Raw genomic sequence first — 14,527 nt, forward strand, 5'->3', positions numbered from 1 at the left:
TGTCTGCACCCACTCATACTGTGGCAACTAACACTCAAGGTAAATGCAATGCAAAGACCCTTCTATTTTCAGAGCATACAAGCACAGTGCGCTCTGCTGTTCATTTGCATGCACTGTAAGAGGTGTTTGCACAGGCCAACAAAGAGGGTTGTGTGTTATTTACAAGAAGAGCAACACACCCACATGGGAATGATATAAGCAGGGCTGGAGGTGAATCACACAGGACTGAAATGCTATTAGTGAAATGTTTTTCAATAATTCCAGGACCACATGCCAGAGCGACTGATTTACCAATACAGTTTAGCCTCTGACATATAGTACATTTATCTTCTTCATGATGATGCCCAAAGAGGCCCACCAGCTTTTAAATACAGGTTTCAGCCAAAGTGCTGCTTTGTGATTGGCAGTTCAAAGCTGCTTTCAGAAATGACACATCTGATGTACGTGGTAAAATAAAATGTAACAAATACAATGAATTTGATTAAGAGCCGGTTTTTGGTACTAAACCTATGAGCTTAGTAACAGCTGCCATGACAAACATTCCTTTTATGTCTAACTAATTATTTAAGTCGTCCTCTGTCTTGATTAGACAATTTTAAAAACACGGCCTATCAGCTGTTTGTCCTGGTGGTTTGAAGCACAACTCAGAGGAAAGTGTGAATCTGATGTCAATGAACAGCAGAAGAAATAGATACGTGTAAGTGTGTGTGTGTGTGTGCGTGTGTGTGTGTGTGTGTGTGTGTGTGTGTGTGTGTGTGTGTGTGTGTGTGTGTGTGTGTGTGTGTGTGTGTGTGTGTGTGTGTGTGCGTGCGTTCGTATGTATTAGGTCATTCCTTCACTGGATGCCCAGCAGACAAAGTGAGACACTGGCAGGAAAGCATTCCTGGAAGATGAGGTATATTTTCTTAAACCACGGTGAGACATTGAGCTACTACAGAAAATATTTTAAATACAACTTTAATGGAAACACAAGCAAACGAAAGGATATAGTTAGGTGTCATTGATAAAATGTTTGAATCTTAAATTGCAGTTATGAAAAAGGTAGCACGCATGACTTTTTCTAGTAATTAAACTAAACTTTTTGTCTATTACTCAAAGAAAACATTGGTTTTCCTCCCTAAAAGGAAAGCAAAGTATAATGAACACAAAAAAAGGTCTTAAAACAATAACAGCTTTGGTGCGGTATGGATTACATGAATGAATTGTTCTAATATGAAGTCAATACTTTGGGAAAGAATACAACAATGTAGGTTCTCTATTTAAACTGGTGAGTAAAGTAACAGAGCTGTTAATGAACTTAAGCATGAAACATATAAGATAGCTCATGTGTGTCAAATGTCAGTCTGGTAAAATAAAAGCTCCCTCCGTCCCACAGCTAATTGTTGCCTGGTGAGGACCTGACACAGGCCCGGGAAAGGATGCTTGAAGGTGGGCATGGGCAAAATCTTTTCCTGGAATGAATCCTGGCTACAGCTATAGAAACCTGGTTCTGGACTCAATCTACTTGATAGTGACTGGAATTTCCGGGGATCACTTACAGTGATGGCGGCTGCAGAGAGGAAAGCTCTGACTCCCATCTGTTTATGTGTTGAACAGGAGTTCAGTGAACCCAGGCTGCCTGGGTGGGGTCCTGGAGAGAGCTCCAACTTTTGATTACATGAGAGACATCAGTGCTCATGCTGCCAGAGATGAAGAAACCTGCAGGGGCAGGAATTTTAAATTAAAGTGGGTTTTTTTTGTTGTTATTAAACCGTCATGGACTAACCAACACCATGTACAACCGTGAGGAAATTCACAAGTGTACGTATGATCGATGAAGTTGCTAGACTTGATAAACTTCAATGTGCAACGGGGGTCAAACTGGGCTGCTGTTCAGAGAATCCTCAAGTCTTTTTAACCTGCCGAAGACTACAATTTTTTATATTGTGTGGTCGCTGCCAGCTTCTCTGTGTGCATGCAAGCGGGTTCTGCTGGGTTTGGATGTGTAGGCTGTATTTACTGGTACTGAATTAATTAACTAGATTGTTTTAACTACAGGATCATGGATACACAGTGACCCACAAGGCTGCTCTGCTGCCTCCCACAGATATAAAGATAAATAGATTGTGCTAATTTCTAAACACTTCGATACGTGCAGCTATGCCGCCCCTCCAACTGCTAAAACCTTCAGACTTAGCAGATCTGATGTCAGTATGCCACTCATGCCATGCTCAATAAATCACAACTTTGTAGATGCTCGCCATATCATTCATTAAGTACTGCACAAGGAATCATTTACCATGCTTACATTTCTTATTCATTTGTCCTAAACAGCCAACAGCGTATCACTGCTTACTTAACTGTAAATCATCACTTTAAGGGTCTCAGCATGTAGTTTATACTCACCCCCAGTTCTGACCATCTTTCTTTTCCTCCCAGTGTATGGGACTACTTTATGCATGATTAATTGATATGGATGAATATCAAAATATGACTAAATCCTCCTCGTCATCAGCATCTGTGTAAGAAACTACCCATTCATTTGTGTTGTAGTGGAGGAGAGCAGAGATGGAATGTGGAGTCAGAAATACATTTGTCAGACTTTATTTGTTTCATTGTTTGAATAATTTCTTTAGATGTGAATCTAAAATGTGAAGAATGTGAAGTGAATTTGTATTGTTTATTGGGGGGTGGGGGGTGGAATTCATGTTTTTCATGCCCCCCCATACCTCCCATCTGCACCCATGATCCAACTAGAAGGGGGGCAAACCCAGAACATGCTTAAGGGATTTCATATCTCGTCTAGCATGAGAATGCCTCAGGTTTCCACAGGTGGAGCTCCAACAGGGTTAGTTAGAGGGAGCTCTGGTGTGGTGCTCCCTTCACAACCTGGGCTCAGAGAATCAAGGGAAAGTGGTTGGGGAACACATTTCACCTATGTGTGAAAGTTACACTTACTGAGTTCAGAAATGAAAGGACCGACTCTTGATCGCTCAAGATTAATTGCTGCACTTTTTGCAGTAAAGAGGAAGCAGGCGGGATGGGGTCAGGCGGTGGCAGCTCAGTTAGGAAGTGACATCGTGCGAAGAGGAAGCTCAGCCTGGTTGAGGTTTTTGGGGTGAGACACATGTTCCGGTCACCTCCAGTGTCTGTGTGTGTGTTTGTAGATAGGTGAGTCATGTGTTTATTGATTGGAATCCGTGTTCCACTGACCCTTGAGCAAACCTTGCCCTCACTGGGTGATCAAAGCTGTTACATCATCGGGCTGCTCAAAGCTCGGGGGATGTTTGTTTTCACAGCGAGACCAGTCCAGTCGAGCGATGCCCTGACTTAAAGCAGACTTCCTATTCATGAAGCTTCCACACATCTGCCAGGGGACTGTGCATACGTGTGTGTGTGCGTGTGTGTGCGTGTGTGCGCGCGCTTCCACTATGATCTCACCTTGTGTGCCTGAAGCTTGTTAAGGGAGAGATTACTGCACAAACAAGCTGTTGTCAGCTCCAGGTCTAGCCGGGACCCTGGATGCTATAATCATCAGCCGTATGCATGTTGACTTATCTTACATCACATAACCGCAAACAAGATTCAATATACACAAAAGCAACTGTGCACCATCAACAACTATACGACCTAGGTATACACAACACAGATTTCAGGATGTTTAGTAGAAAACAGGGGGATATTCCGACATCTGTTTCTGATGAACCATCAGAGAAAATAAAGGGCAGATATTCAATCCTTTTTCTTTTGTTCCTTTCACAGATGATCAGTAGTGTCTGTTCGCATCTTTTCCTGTAAATAAATGCGCCGTTTTGAATGTCCTCCTAGAATATAGCATGCAAGACATTTAGGGGTGAAATTCGGAGAACAAATCAAATTTCAGATATTGACGTAGCATTTAACAGATCTGAGAAAGTGTGGTACAAATGTGAAAACAAATTATTTATACTGGGTTAACATACAAATCACAGCGGGAACAATCGAAGGAGACATTCTTCTCTTTCCCTGCTGCTTTACCTCCTACCTGCAGCTTTTGTGGGTGGTAGAGGAGCAGGGAAAGAGGTGAAGATTACAAATTAAAGAGGGAGAAATTGATAAAAACAAACAAACAGAAGGAATCTCTGGATGTGCTAAAACAACCATCTCTTCATTCATCACATTTACACAATCCTACATTTAGGCTTGATTTTTATAACATCATGCTTTTTGTACTGCCACTGTTTTGAGAGAAAAAGTTATATATCACATTCTGAAAACGAGAGAGCGCGAGAAGATATTAAACATTAACAAACCACTTACAGAGCATACATAGCAGTCTCATCTCATCTCATCTTCAACCGCTTATCCGGGGTCGGGTCGTGGGGGCAGCAGCTCTAGCAGGGGACCCCAAACTTCCCTTTCCCGGGCCACATTAACCAGCTCTAACTGGGGGATCCCGAGGCGTTCCCAGGCCAGTGTGGAGATATAATCTCTCCACCTGGTCCTGGGTCTTCCCCGACGCCTCCTCCCAGCTGGACGTGCCTGGAACACCTCCCTAGGGAGGCGCCCAGGGGACATCCTTACTAGAACCACCTCAACTGGCTCCTTTCAACGCAAAGGAGCAGCGACTTTACTCCGGTGAATATCTCACCCTATACATAGCAGTCAGTTATCGTAAAGTTTAGGAAGGTCGATGGCATTCCTTTAGGTCATAACAGTATTACAGCTTTTTAGAGTTGTTCTGATATGGATACCAGTATCGCAAAATGCCTCCTATTCTGCTTAAGATGCTGGTATCAGTGAGTACACAAGACTATGACCCGATCCAATACCATGTAATTTAACCCTGGGAAAAAAATTTCTGTTTTTCAAGTTGTTTGTTTTTATCTTCTTTTCCAATTATGACTGTGAAACTAGGTAATAAAAGTAATTTATATGTCATCCATGTATTTATCCATGTTTTACAAAGGGTTTAACCTGAGCTAAGCAATAAATCGAGCATAAATCACATCATTTAGCACGATGTTGACCTGGAAAACACTGGCCTTCAAAATCCCACACCCTTCTCACCACTCGCTTTCACTCACCTATCACTTGTTGGCAAAACACTGCAATCAGGTGTCAAAGCGTGGCACCAGTTAAAGTCTGCTGTGTTGGGGAGAAATGGAGCAGCTTGGAGAACCTACAAAAATCTCATTCATCAGCTGAATAATTTACGGTATTACAGTTAAATATCAATATTTGCTTTGTTACTTTTTTATATTGATGCTTTGATTTCAACATTACATGCCCAGAAAGGCAGTCTCAACATTTTCTTGCGTTGTTTCTCATTTTGCTTCAGTGTTGGGACTACGAGTTTTGCCAAAATAGGTAACATTTGTGTATTCCATGGATCAGCGATATGTTTACTGTCCCGTTGACAGTTCACCTCAATTGGAGCTCATTGGATAGACACGTGTGTATCATGTTCTGTGATGTTGATGATTCTGACAGTATTTACAGTACACCATATATTCACAATATTGTATAAAAAATATGGCAATAGTATTTGTGCCATAAAACTGCAACCTATTTTGGGACCAAACAAATCCTAAACTTTAAAATGGGAGAAAAGGGAAACAATATCTACACATTTTAATACATTTTAATATGTAACATGGCCTCATTAAGCCAAACCATGAAGGCTTTAAACAGTGGTTTGATGGTAGTGCTTTAAGTTTATCACACCAGTTTATCTGATGCACTGTAAGAGCTGTTATTAGATGTGTGTCATTTTGGTGGAAAGAATCAGTTCTGAAAAGAGAGAAGATGGTTTTGAGTGTTTGCAAGATTTTTGTGTTTAAAGTTTTGAGAGACAGAGCTATAGTTTCAGGAAACAAATGGGAAACACTGTTAAGTCCTGAGGCTCATCATCATCATCATCATCCTCATCATCACCTGAACCATCACAATCTGACAAGACATTTATTCATCAAAATATCTCCCACTGTGGAAAACAAATCCATGTAGTGTTGTTGATGGATTCCCCTTGTCACTTTATCCAGGGTGGAGATTCAATTTGATCAATATTATCACATTACATCAATGCCCGTTAAAGTATCATTAAAGATGGTGCAGAGTTACTGCACTACATCCATCATAACTCCAACTTTATTATCCTATGAAACATGATGTTGTGAATACAGTTGTCATTGCTGGGGTTTCACCATTCCTTTGTCATAAAGAAGTCATGATGAAAAACTCTCACTCACACTCATCCTGAGTTTAGATTTTGCATCCAAAAAACGCTATTTGACCTGTGTTTTACCCTGTCTTTTGAAGAGAAGAGGGTGATTAAGAGAAATGAGAGAGGATGACAAGAAGAATGAGAATCGAGAAAAGAGCTAGGCAGAACAGCTCGAAACGAGAAGAAAGAGTAGGCCAAGGGAAGGATGAGAAAAGAGGAGGTGGTCAGAAACACATCAAAAGAGAGGAGATAAGAATTTTAGGGGGGAGGAAAGTGATGGAGGAGGAACAGGGGATGAGAGGAAAGATGAGGGAGTGGTGAGGGAAAAGCAAAGGAAAGAGAGCACTGAGGCAGCCAAAGGGAGATCTGTGGGGAATAATCCATCAGCTCATGTGAGACTGATCCACCGAGATGACAGAAGACTGACGGCTGAAATCAAAACCACACCATGCAGCCGGCTCTCCAGATCTTTCCTTCTTTTTTAACCTCACTACTGTCTTTCCGTTTCCTTCTCTCTTTCCCCCGTTCCTGTTCTCTCCTTGGTGGTCTTTTCCTTCGCTTCCTTCCCCTCTCTAGTAACTCAACATAACATCCATGCCCAGCCCCCTCTGCCTGCGTGTTCACATCAGGGTGTGGTCTCCATAGTAATCAATCATCTGCTAAAGACGGGATGCATAGATGGGAAGCTCCGATCAAACCCTCCTCCAGCATGTTTTTTTCTATCTCCCTTTAATGCAGCTGAGCCGCACTGACTGGATAACTTTCACTTAGTGTAATTAGAGCTGCACCAGACAATTTTGCACATTGGAGGGTCCAACTGGCACAGAGAGCAAGCTGTTAGAAAGTTTTGACGACTTCGACACCCAGAAGTTATGGAATGTGACCTCAGTAAACTGTTAATCCTCTGACCTGTGCGTTATCTTTTTGGTTGTGTCGCAAATGTAAAGGAGGTGAAAGGGTTCAAATATATTTCTTTTATACTACTTGTTTGGCTTTCTCTGGACATATCGCTCACTCATTACTGATAAGATAAAGTTTTGTGTCTGGGCTTATTGTGTCTTTTCCGGTGGGTGGAAATGTTTGGATAGCCATCAGCAAACTTTTGTTTGCATAAAGAGAGTCACATCTACCTCTCCATCATCCTCCGTATCAGGAAGTCTTTTATTTTGTAACTATACGTTGTGATTTGGTGCAAAATCAAGAAATAATTTCAACTGGCATTTTCTTTTAGTTTGGAACATAGCTAAGAATTGTACAAACTGTTTCCAGCAAATCTTTGAACTCCTCCACACTGAAAAAAAACTTCAACTTTCCTTTCACACTGTTTATCGACAAGTTACTGCCAGTCATGGAGATGGAAGTGTTACAATAGCTACTCTTTTTTTTGGCAGGTTTCAAGCCTTTTATAAGAAGGGACAGACAGGAAATGGGGTGAGAGAGAGACATGAAGCAAAGGGCCGCAGGTCGGAGTTTAACCCGCGGCCGCTGCCTCGAAGACCTTCAGCCTCTTTACATGGGGCGACTGCTCTAACCCCTGAGCCACTGGCCGCCTCTACATGATGCATTTTGTCTACGACTTGAAAAACCCCAAAACACAGACGTTTTATTCATTTAGAGATCTGCACTGAGTACATACCGTAGCAACATATGTTTAGTGCATCCTGGCACAAATGCAAATATTGTCGTACAGCTTTAAATTAATAGTTTTGCAATTCTTCTAATTCTGGAAGTTAAGGCATCTTTTGTAGTTTTTAGAAAAGCTTACAGTCAAGAGAATTAGCACTGATATTCCAGAGGCAGTCACCTTTTCTTTTTAAGAAGGAAAGACTAGATTTATATTTTTCCAAAAAAGTAAAGCTTCTCTAACGGGAAATAACATTTCATGTTAACATTTCATGTTATTTCCCGTTAGAGAAGCTTTGGTGTACTTCAACTTCTTCCAAAGTGAAGAAACTTGGATGCTAGATCCTTCCCTACACTGCAACCAACAGCACAACAACAAATATCTTTGCATGATCACAAAGTCAAAACAGCTGCCGTGCACTTTAAACAGCCCTGAACTGATGTGGAGGTCTTTTGCAATTTGGGGTGGACTTGATTTATCGCCAGCATCAATAGGTTGCAGAAAGGTACTGTTTTTGTCTTTATTGGACCTAATCTCTCACGGACTTCTTCTAATTTCATCAGGAAAAAAGAGTCCAGGCAAAGACCAGCATTATAAAATAGCAGAGAATGACTGTCTCCAACATTATGATATAACAAAGTAACATGTTGGTCATTTTTATTGGGTGGAAAACAACACTGAATGAAACTAAAACTAAAAAAAAAAGATGTTACCATACCAGCATTTTCCCCTGCAGTGAATATGCATGGGCACATAATTTAGCCATTATTATCCTGGCTAATATTTGGTTTGATTCTTATAAACCAAAGTACACCTGAAAATGAGAGAAAATACTTCCCGGCCTTATGTAAAAACATGAAACTTACTAAGGGTAGCAGCAAACCTCCTAAAGGCAGCCACTGAAGTGCATATTATACATTAAAGGCATCTTTACACCCAAATATTGCTCATGTAGCATAACTAGAGTTGTAAACGCAGCTGTTTTAACAGTGCAATGTCATGTATTTCTTAGAGGAGAGTGAACAAAACGGGGCTTTAGGCAAAAAACAAGTAGTCTGATAAATTCATGCTCAGCTTCAATTTCGCAGTGATGAATTACACCTCCCAGGCAAGTGGTGTGTCTGTAAGTTTGTTTTGAAGCAATTAATGAAGAGACTTGAGTCTGTTCTCCCAGTGAGAACGTAGCATTATATACATGCCATCTTTTAATGGCCTTAGAAAGAGCTTGTGATTGGCTATGGAACTGGCTGGGAAATTTACCAAAAATGATCTTTGTGTGGAGCTGAAGGGATAGTAAAGACCTTATGTAAGAAAGTAACCTCTATTAGTTTAATGAGGATGGCTAAAGTGTGTGACACCATGGAAACAAGCATTGTCTTATTTAGAGTGCAACAGAATCAGTAAACTGGAAAAGTTCAGCATGACAGAAACAATCCACTGAGTGGAATATTCCTGTGCCACAGTTGTTTCTTACCCTGTACCAATGCTAATTTCCATGAATACACTGCCATGAGTTCCATGGTAGTTCCAGTATCTCGTTAGACACAAGTCCTTTTTGCTGTGGGATTGTTTATCTGATTGGAATACCCCTCACCATTTCTTCTGTATCTCTGCATCGACCACTGATAACAACAAAGACCCATCAGCTTGTTTCAGCGGTAATGACTTCATCTATACTTGAGATTGCGGCAGTTCCTGTTGCGTCATAAAGAAATTATGTTTTTCTCTCAGAATGTCTGATCATGATTAAGACTTTCCAAAAAAACTCTAAACTTTAATGTTGTACCACAGTATTATTCCGAAAGATTGACTCTGTGGCCCAGATAAGAACTTTGTTTGAACTTCATGTCTAAGTAAACATTATATCAAGACACTGCAGCTCCCAAAATGTTCTCTCAACCACAGAAAGTCATGCTGGATACTCGAGCACCCACCGTCTTCATCTTCTTCTTTGTTTATCGCTCTGACAGCACAGATTAGGGGATGGGACAAACATTTGTTTTGTTAGGCTGTGGAACACAGTGGTAATAGTGAGCTGACACAGACGATTTGTTCAAAGGGCACGGGAAGAAATTATGCTCCAAAATTCCAAAACAGAAACTGAAAGGTCATATTTGCCATTACAGCGTCATTTCATTGTTGCTTGTCAAAACGCTCCCCTGCCTTAACGTTGCCGTTCCTCCTGCCATCACTTTACATTAGCACAAAGGTTTCGCTGATGGTGAACTTTCCATATCTTTACTCCAACATAAGCTTATTGACAGTAAAGCTCGGTCGCCACAAAAGCCCCATGTTTAATGCTGCAATTTGTTTGTGGTTATTGTAATTTTAATGGAAAAACGGGTACGTGTACTAAATATCAGCTAATGTGAAGTGCCTGTATGTTGGTCATGAGGTCCAGCCCTGAAGAGATCCCGTGTGAAAATCTAGTTTTAAGATGATACTGTGCATCACCATTCATTTGTGTTTAATCAAATATAGGACTTTTAAATTCCTCTTCTTCTTATATATGTGTCATGTCCTAATTTATGTGTGTGACTTTAACCTTTAGTGTGTTCTTTCTGTGTATTCTATGTGTATATTTATAGATTTTTCTGCATCCATTATGCACAAAACACCAGGTCAAATTCCTTTGACATTTGCTTTTATCTGTTGGTTTGGGTCAACTAACTTTGAAAACCGCAACAGACTTCAGGGCATTGTTAGAGTGTGCAGTAAAATTATCAGTACTCCACTCACGGACATTACCATCTTGTACAAAACCAGGGCCCTAAACAAAGCGAGACTTGTCCTGTCTGACCCGAGCCGTCCCTTGACACCTGAATTAAAACTGCTTCCATCATGAGGCAGATTTGATGTGGCCAGATGCAGGACTGACAGGTTTATAAAATCCTGGGTTCCAGTGGCTATTGGCCTTCTTAACAATTAATAGCACTGTGGTCACTTAAACTCCTTATTTCTATCCAGTTTTTATCCAGTGAGGCACTGTTGCACTTTGTTTGTTGTTGAATTGATGTTAATTGTTTTCCCTTGTATTGTTTTTTTTTTTGCTGCTGGCTGTACCGCAAATTGCCCTCCAGGGACGGTAAAGATCTCCTGACTTGACTTGACTAGTATGTAATTTGATACATGGCAATCTGATTTGATCTGATATCCACAAAGTTAACTCGCATCTGTACCGACGGATGCATTTCTGTCAGGCCCAGCATCATCTGTCGTTTTTTTTTTAGCAATCTTTCATTGAGAATCTTCTGAGCCTCACAGTGAAAGACAGAAACAGCCTAAAGAGTGATGTTAGATCATTGGAGTGAAACAAGGAGACCTGAATTATTCTTGCACACAACAAATCCTCCATAAGGCAACAAGACGTTTTGTTTCTTTGGGTTGTGTTCTAGCAAGTTACTTCTCTCTGTTGCCACCAGGGCGTTGGTTTGTAAAGCTTACCCCCATTCAAAATGTGTATCCCCTCTGCAATATTATTTTGTAAGTCAGTAAGTGAATGTAACCAGTGTATGAAAGACGGATTTCTGTGACTGTTTTTATTAAGGCTGTTCACTTGGAAGTGGAATTATACCAGTGCTACATTTTTTTTCTTTAAACATTGGTATTTCTCACGTCACAAAACTAATCATTTCATAAAAATCTAGCCACATTTTCAAATATGTAGGATATTACAACAGAAATACCTGTTCTTATGTCTCACGTGTTCTCATCAACAGGTTCGTAGGATATTGTAGGAAGAGTTCTGCACAAAATTTTGGACGATATCTTACGAAAAGACGAATGGAAGTGGACCGCGAGATGGTGACAATCCAGAAGTTGGCCACCAAGGCGTTGGTTTGTAAATCTAACCCCCATTCAAAACTGTTTATCCCCTCTGCAGTCTTACTTTGAAAAGTTGCTCACAAATCAGAATTTTAGTACACTACATTTCAGATTTGTGCCTGTTAAATGATGAATGAGAGGGTAACATGTTGGGAAAACTATAGTACAGTAGCAGCGAGCACAATTACTCCCTTGTTTTTCCCCTTCAGCAGTAAAATATTCAAACTTCTCTCTCTGCATTTTATTCAGTAACATTCCAGAGACGTGCACATCCACCGCCGTAATGGGCATGGTACAGCTACACGTTAAAGTACACCATGAAGTAGGCTTTAAAAGGCTCTTTGATCATGCTTATATGCTTTTGCATCACCAATCTATAAAATATATTCTGTACTGAGTGCAATATCCAGACAGGAGGAGAGCTTACACAGCACCACATGTATATTTAAGTACTTCCTTATAGATATAAATGTTTTCCAGTCTGCAGCTGGAGCTTTGAAATAGTGACATAAATGAGTTACGCTATGGTATATGTTTTTAAAGAGGAATATAAAGATCCCTCAAAGCTAAAAAAGTGCATTAAGTCTGATCCCAGGCCAGATGTAGCTGTTATTTACAATAATATAGCGCTAATAAAGAAAATGCTGTGTTGATTAATGATCCTCACTGTTCTGACTAATACAGTTTATTCTCTCAACAACAAACTTTGGTTCTCGCAGGGACCTGTAACAGTCTCCATTATGGATTGGGTCATTACTGCTAAAATCAACTGCCCCTGTTTTGCAAGCTTCCACTCAGCCAAATAAGTTGTTATGGATGACAATGCTACACACACTCCTGCTGCTCCTGTGGCTGCTCATATGACTTCCTCCTATTAGTGAAAAACACGAGGGAAAACATAAACCTTAATAAGCAAATCACTTAATCCATATAGATTCAACTGAAAACAATATAAGACCAATCAAAAACACTTAAATGAAATGCTTGGAAAAAAGCAAAGGATTTTTTAAGTTTTGAACATTTTTGTGTTGATATATGATCAATATACATACTGTCATATGGCTAATTTGTCATTGACAGAAGGACACATTTGAGGGTCCTTTTTTTTTGCAACACTAGCAATTACACCAGATAACAATGTGTATATAATAATACAGTCTTTACATGAATCTATGAAATTAGTGTGTAGGCACAGTCCAGAATCCAGTCTAATCAACAACCTCATACTGTAAATAAATACTCCAATGCTCCATTATCAATATTACTGGTGTACACCATCTTGTGGAAGCTTTAAAAACTACACCTGAATTAGTCCTGGAACAAATGGTATGATGAGTCAAACTGGGCCTGTATGTAAAACTACATAAAAAACACTTGTTTTAGATTAACCACTGTTATTGTTGAGTTAATTCAATGGTTACTTTTGAAGTAGAAGTTTCCAAAAGAACAGGGTACGCTCTTATGATAAAACATAACATTCACAAAAGTAATGACTTCCAAGCTTTTCTGAAGACAACAGCGACATTAGGGGCTGATACAATGTACTGTAGATCTGCAGTATGATGAAATCACTACTTTTCCACCTTTGGACGGAGAACTCTTCCAGGTGGTAGAATAGATAAAACAAATTAGGCTTATGTGGCCACATGGTGCTGAGAAATTATGGTTTGAGCCAGCATAATTAATGAAAACTGGCCAACAGCTGCCCATACAAAGCAAGGCCAACTGACTTCCTCATTATCCATCTCAAAGTGGTATGCATCCACAACATCAACCGTCCCACTTGCTCGTTTGGTGACTACTGGAAACAAGGTAGTGAGCTGGAGGCACCGAAAGACACCAATCCAAGAGATCTTCAGCACTTGACTTCATTTTTTTCACTAACCACCAACCAAACTGGCATCACTGGTTGCCTGGCAACATTAGCCTATTTCACAACGGTTGGTTGCGTTTGTCATTAATTGCCAAACTGTCCGTTCTTTTAAGTAAATAAACAACAGTATGTGTCTTTTCGGACGCACTAAGCTGTGATTACCAAGTCACTTCCTGAGAGCCATAACCATGGCAACCCATGCCAATTGCAGCTCTACCAGCATCACCAAATAATGCTTAAATTACTGGAAAAGGAAAGCAACTAGTCAAAGGTTGTGTAGAAATGTAAACTGTAGTGTTGTTGATGTTGCAGAGCTGCCTGTGTCACTGTCACATTGTCTGCTATTAACGTTGTTGTTTCTAATGCATTGGTGGATAGTTATGCTGGTGTAGTGTCCAGTTTTGGACACTGTAATATTTGACCAAAATAGTATGCAACTCACGTACCATTACTATTCTTACTAAGGTTTCTCACATACTGTGCTAGCTACTGAATAGCCTGTTAGTGTGGACTTCCAGATGCAACCTTGATGTGGGCAGTTCTGGGCCGACATACCTGTCTCAACTTTGGAGTGGTCGGTCCTCTCTGTAACCTTCTCCTGGCTAATGAGGTAATCGACGATCCTCACACCGATTGGTGGCTCAGTGTGGTTCCACTCCATGATGACCAATGAGCTGCTGGGCTCGTAGGTGTAAGACAGTTTCAGCCTGGCAACAGAGAGACAGAGATGCAAAACCACGCTGCTGAGTGAAAGATGTGGTCAGCAAACTGGTCTCATTACTGTAATTGACAGATAACATTATCCCTTGTGTTCCTGCAAAACTGCAAGCCAATGAAAACACATTCTGCAATGTCACAAACACTCCTGTCAACAGAAAATACTGCCATTTATCCCCTGATGTCTGACTTGGCTTACTCTGGAGCGCTGATCTGCAGCTATGTAGCATTAAGACACATGTGTGCAGAAGTTCTCATGCCAGCCAGTCAATACAGCAGCTCATTTCATTGATTAGCACTCCCA

The 14,527-nt window shown here is 40.5% G+C and overlaps 1 protein-coding gene across 1 annotated transcript in view; it reads right to left on the bottom strand.

Moving 5' to 3' along the window:
- astn1 (astrotactin 1) overlaps window positions 1-14,527 on the bottom strand; it is a gene marked incomplete at its 5' end in the record, with an annotated part of 377,223 nt that overhangs the window by 38,934 nt on the left and 323,762 nt on the right. The window contains one exon of the mRNA XM_083928387.1: window positions 14,062-14,213. Coding sequence (XP_083784513.1) covers window positions 14,062-14,213 — 152 coding nt within the window. The remainder of the gene's footprint in view (window positions 1-14,061; window positions 14,214-14,527) is intronic.

This window comes from Echiichthys vipera (assembly GCF_963691815.1).
Source record: "Echiichthys vipera genome assembly, chromosome: 15".
Classification (NCBI taxonomy): Eukaryota; Metazoa; Chordata; class Actinopteri; order Perciformes; family Trachinidae; genus Echiichthys; species Echiichthys vipera.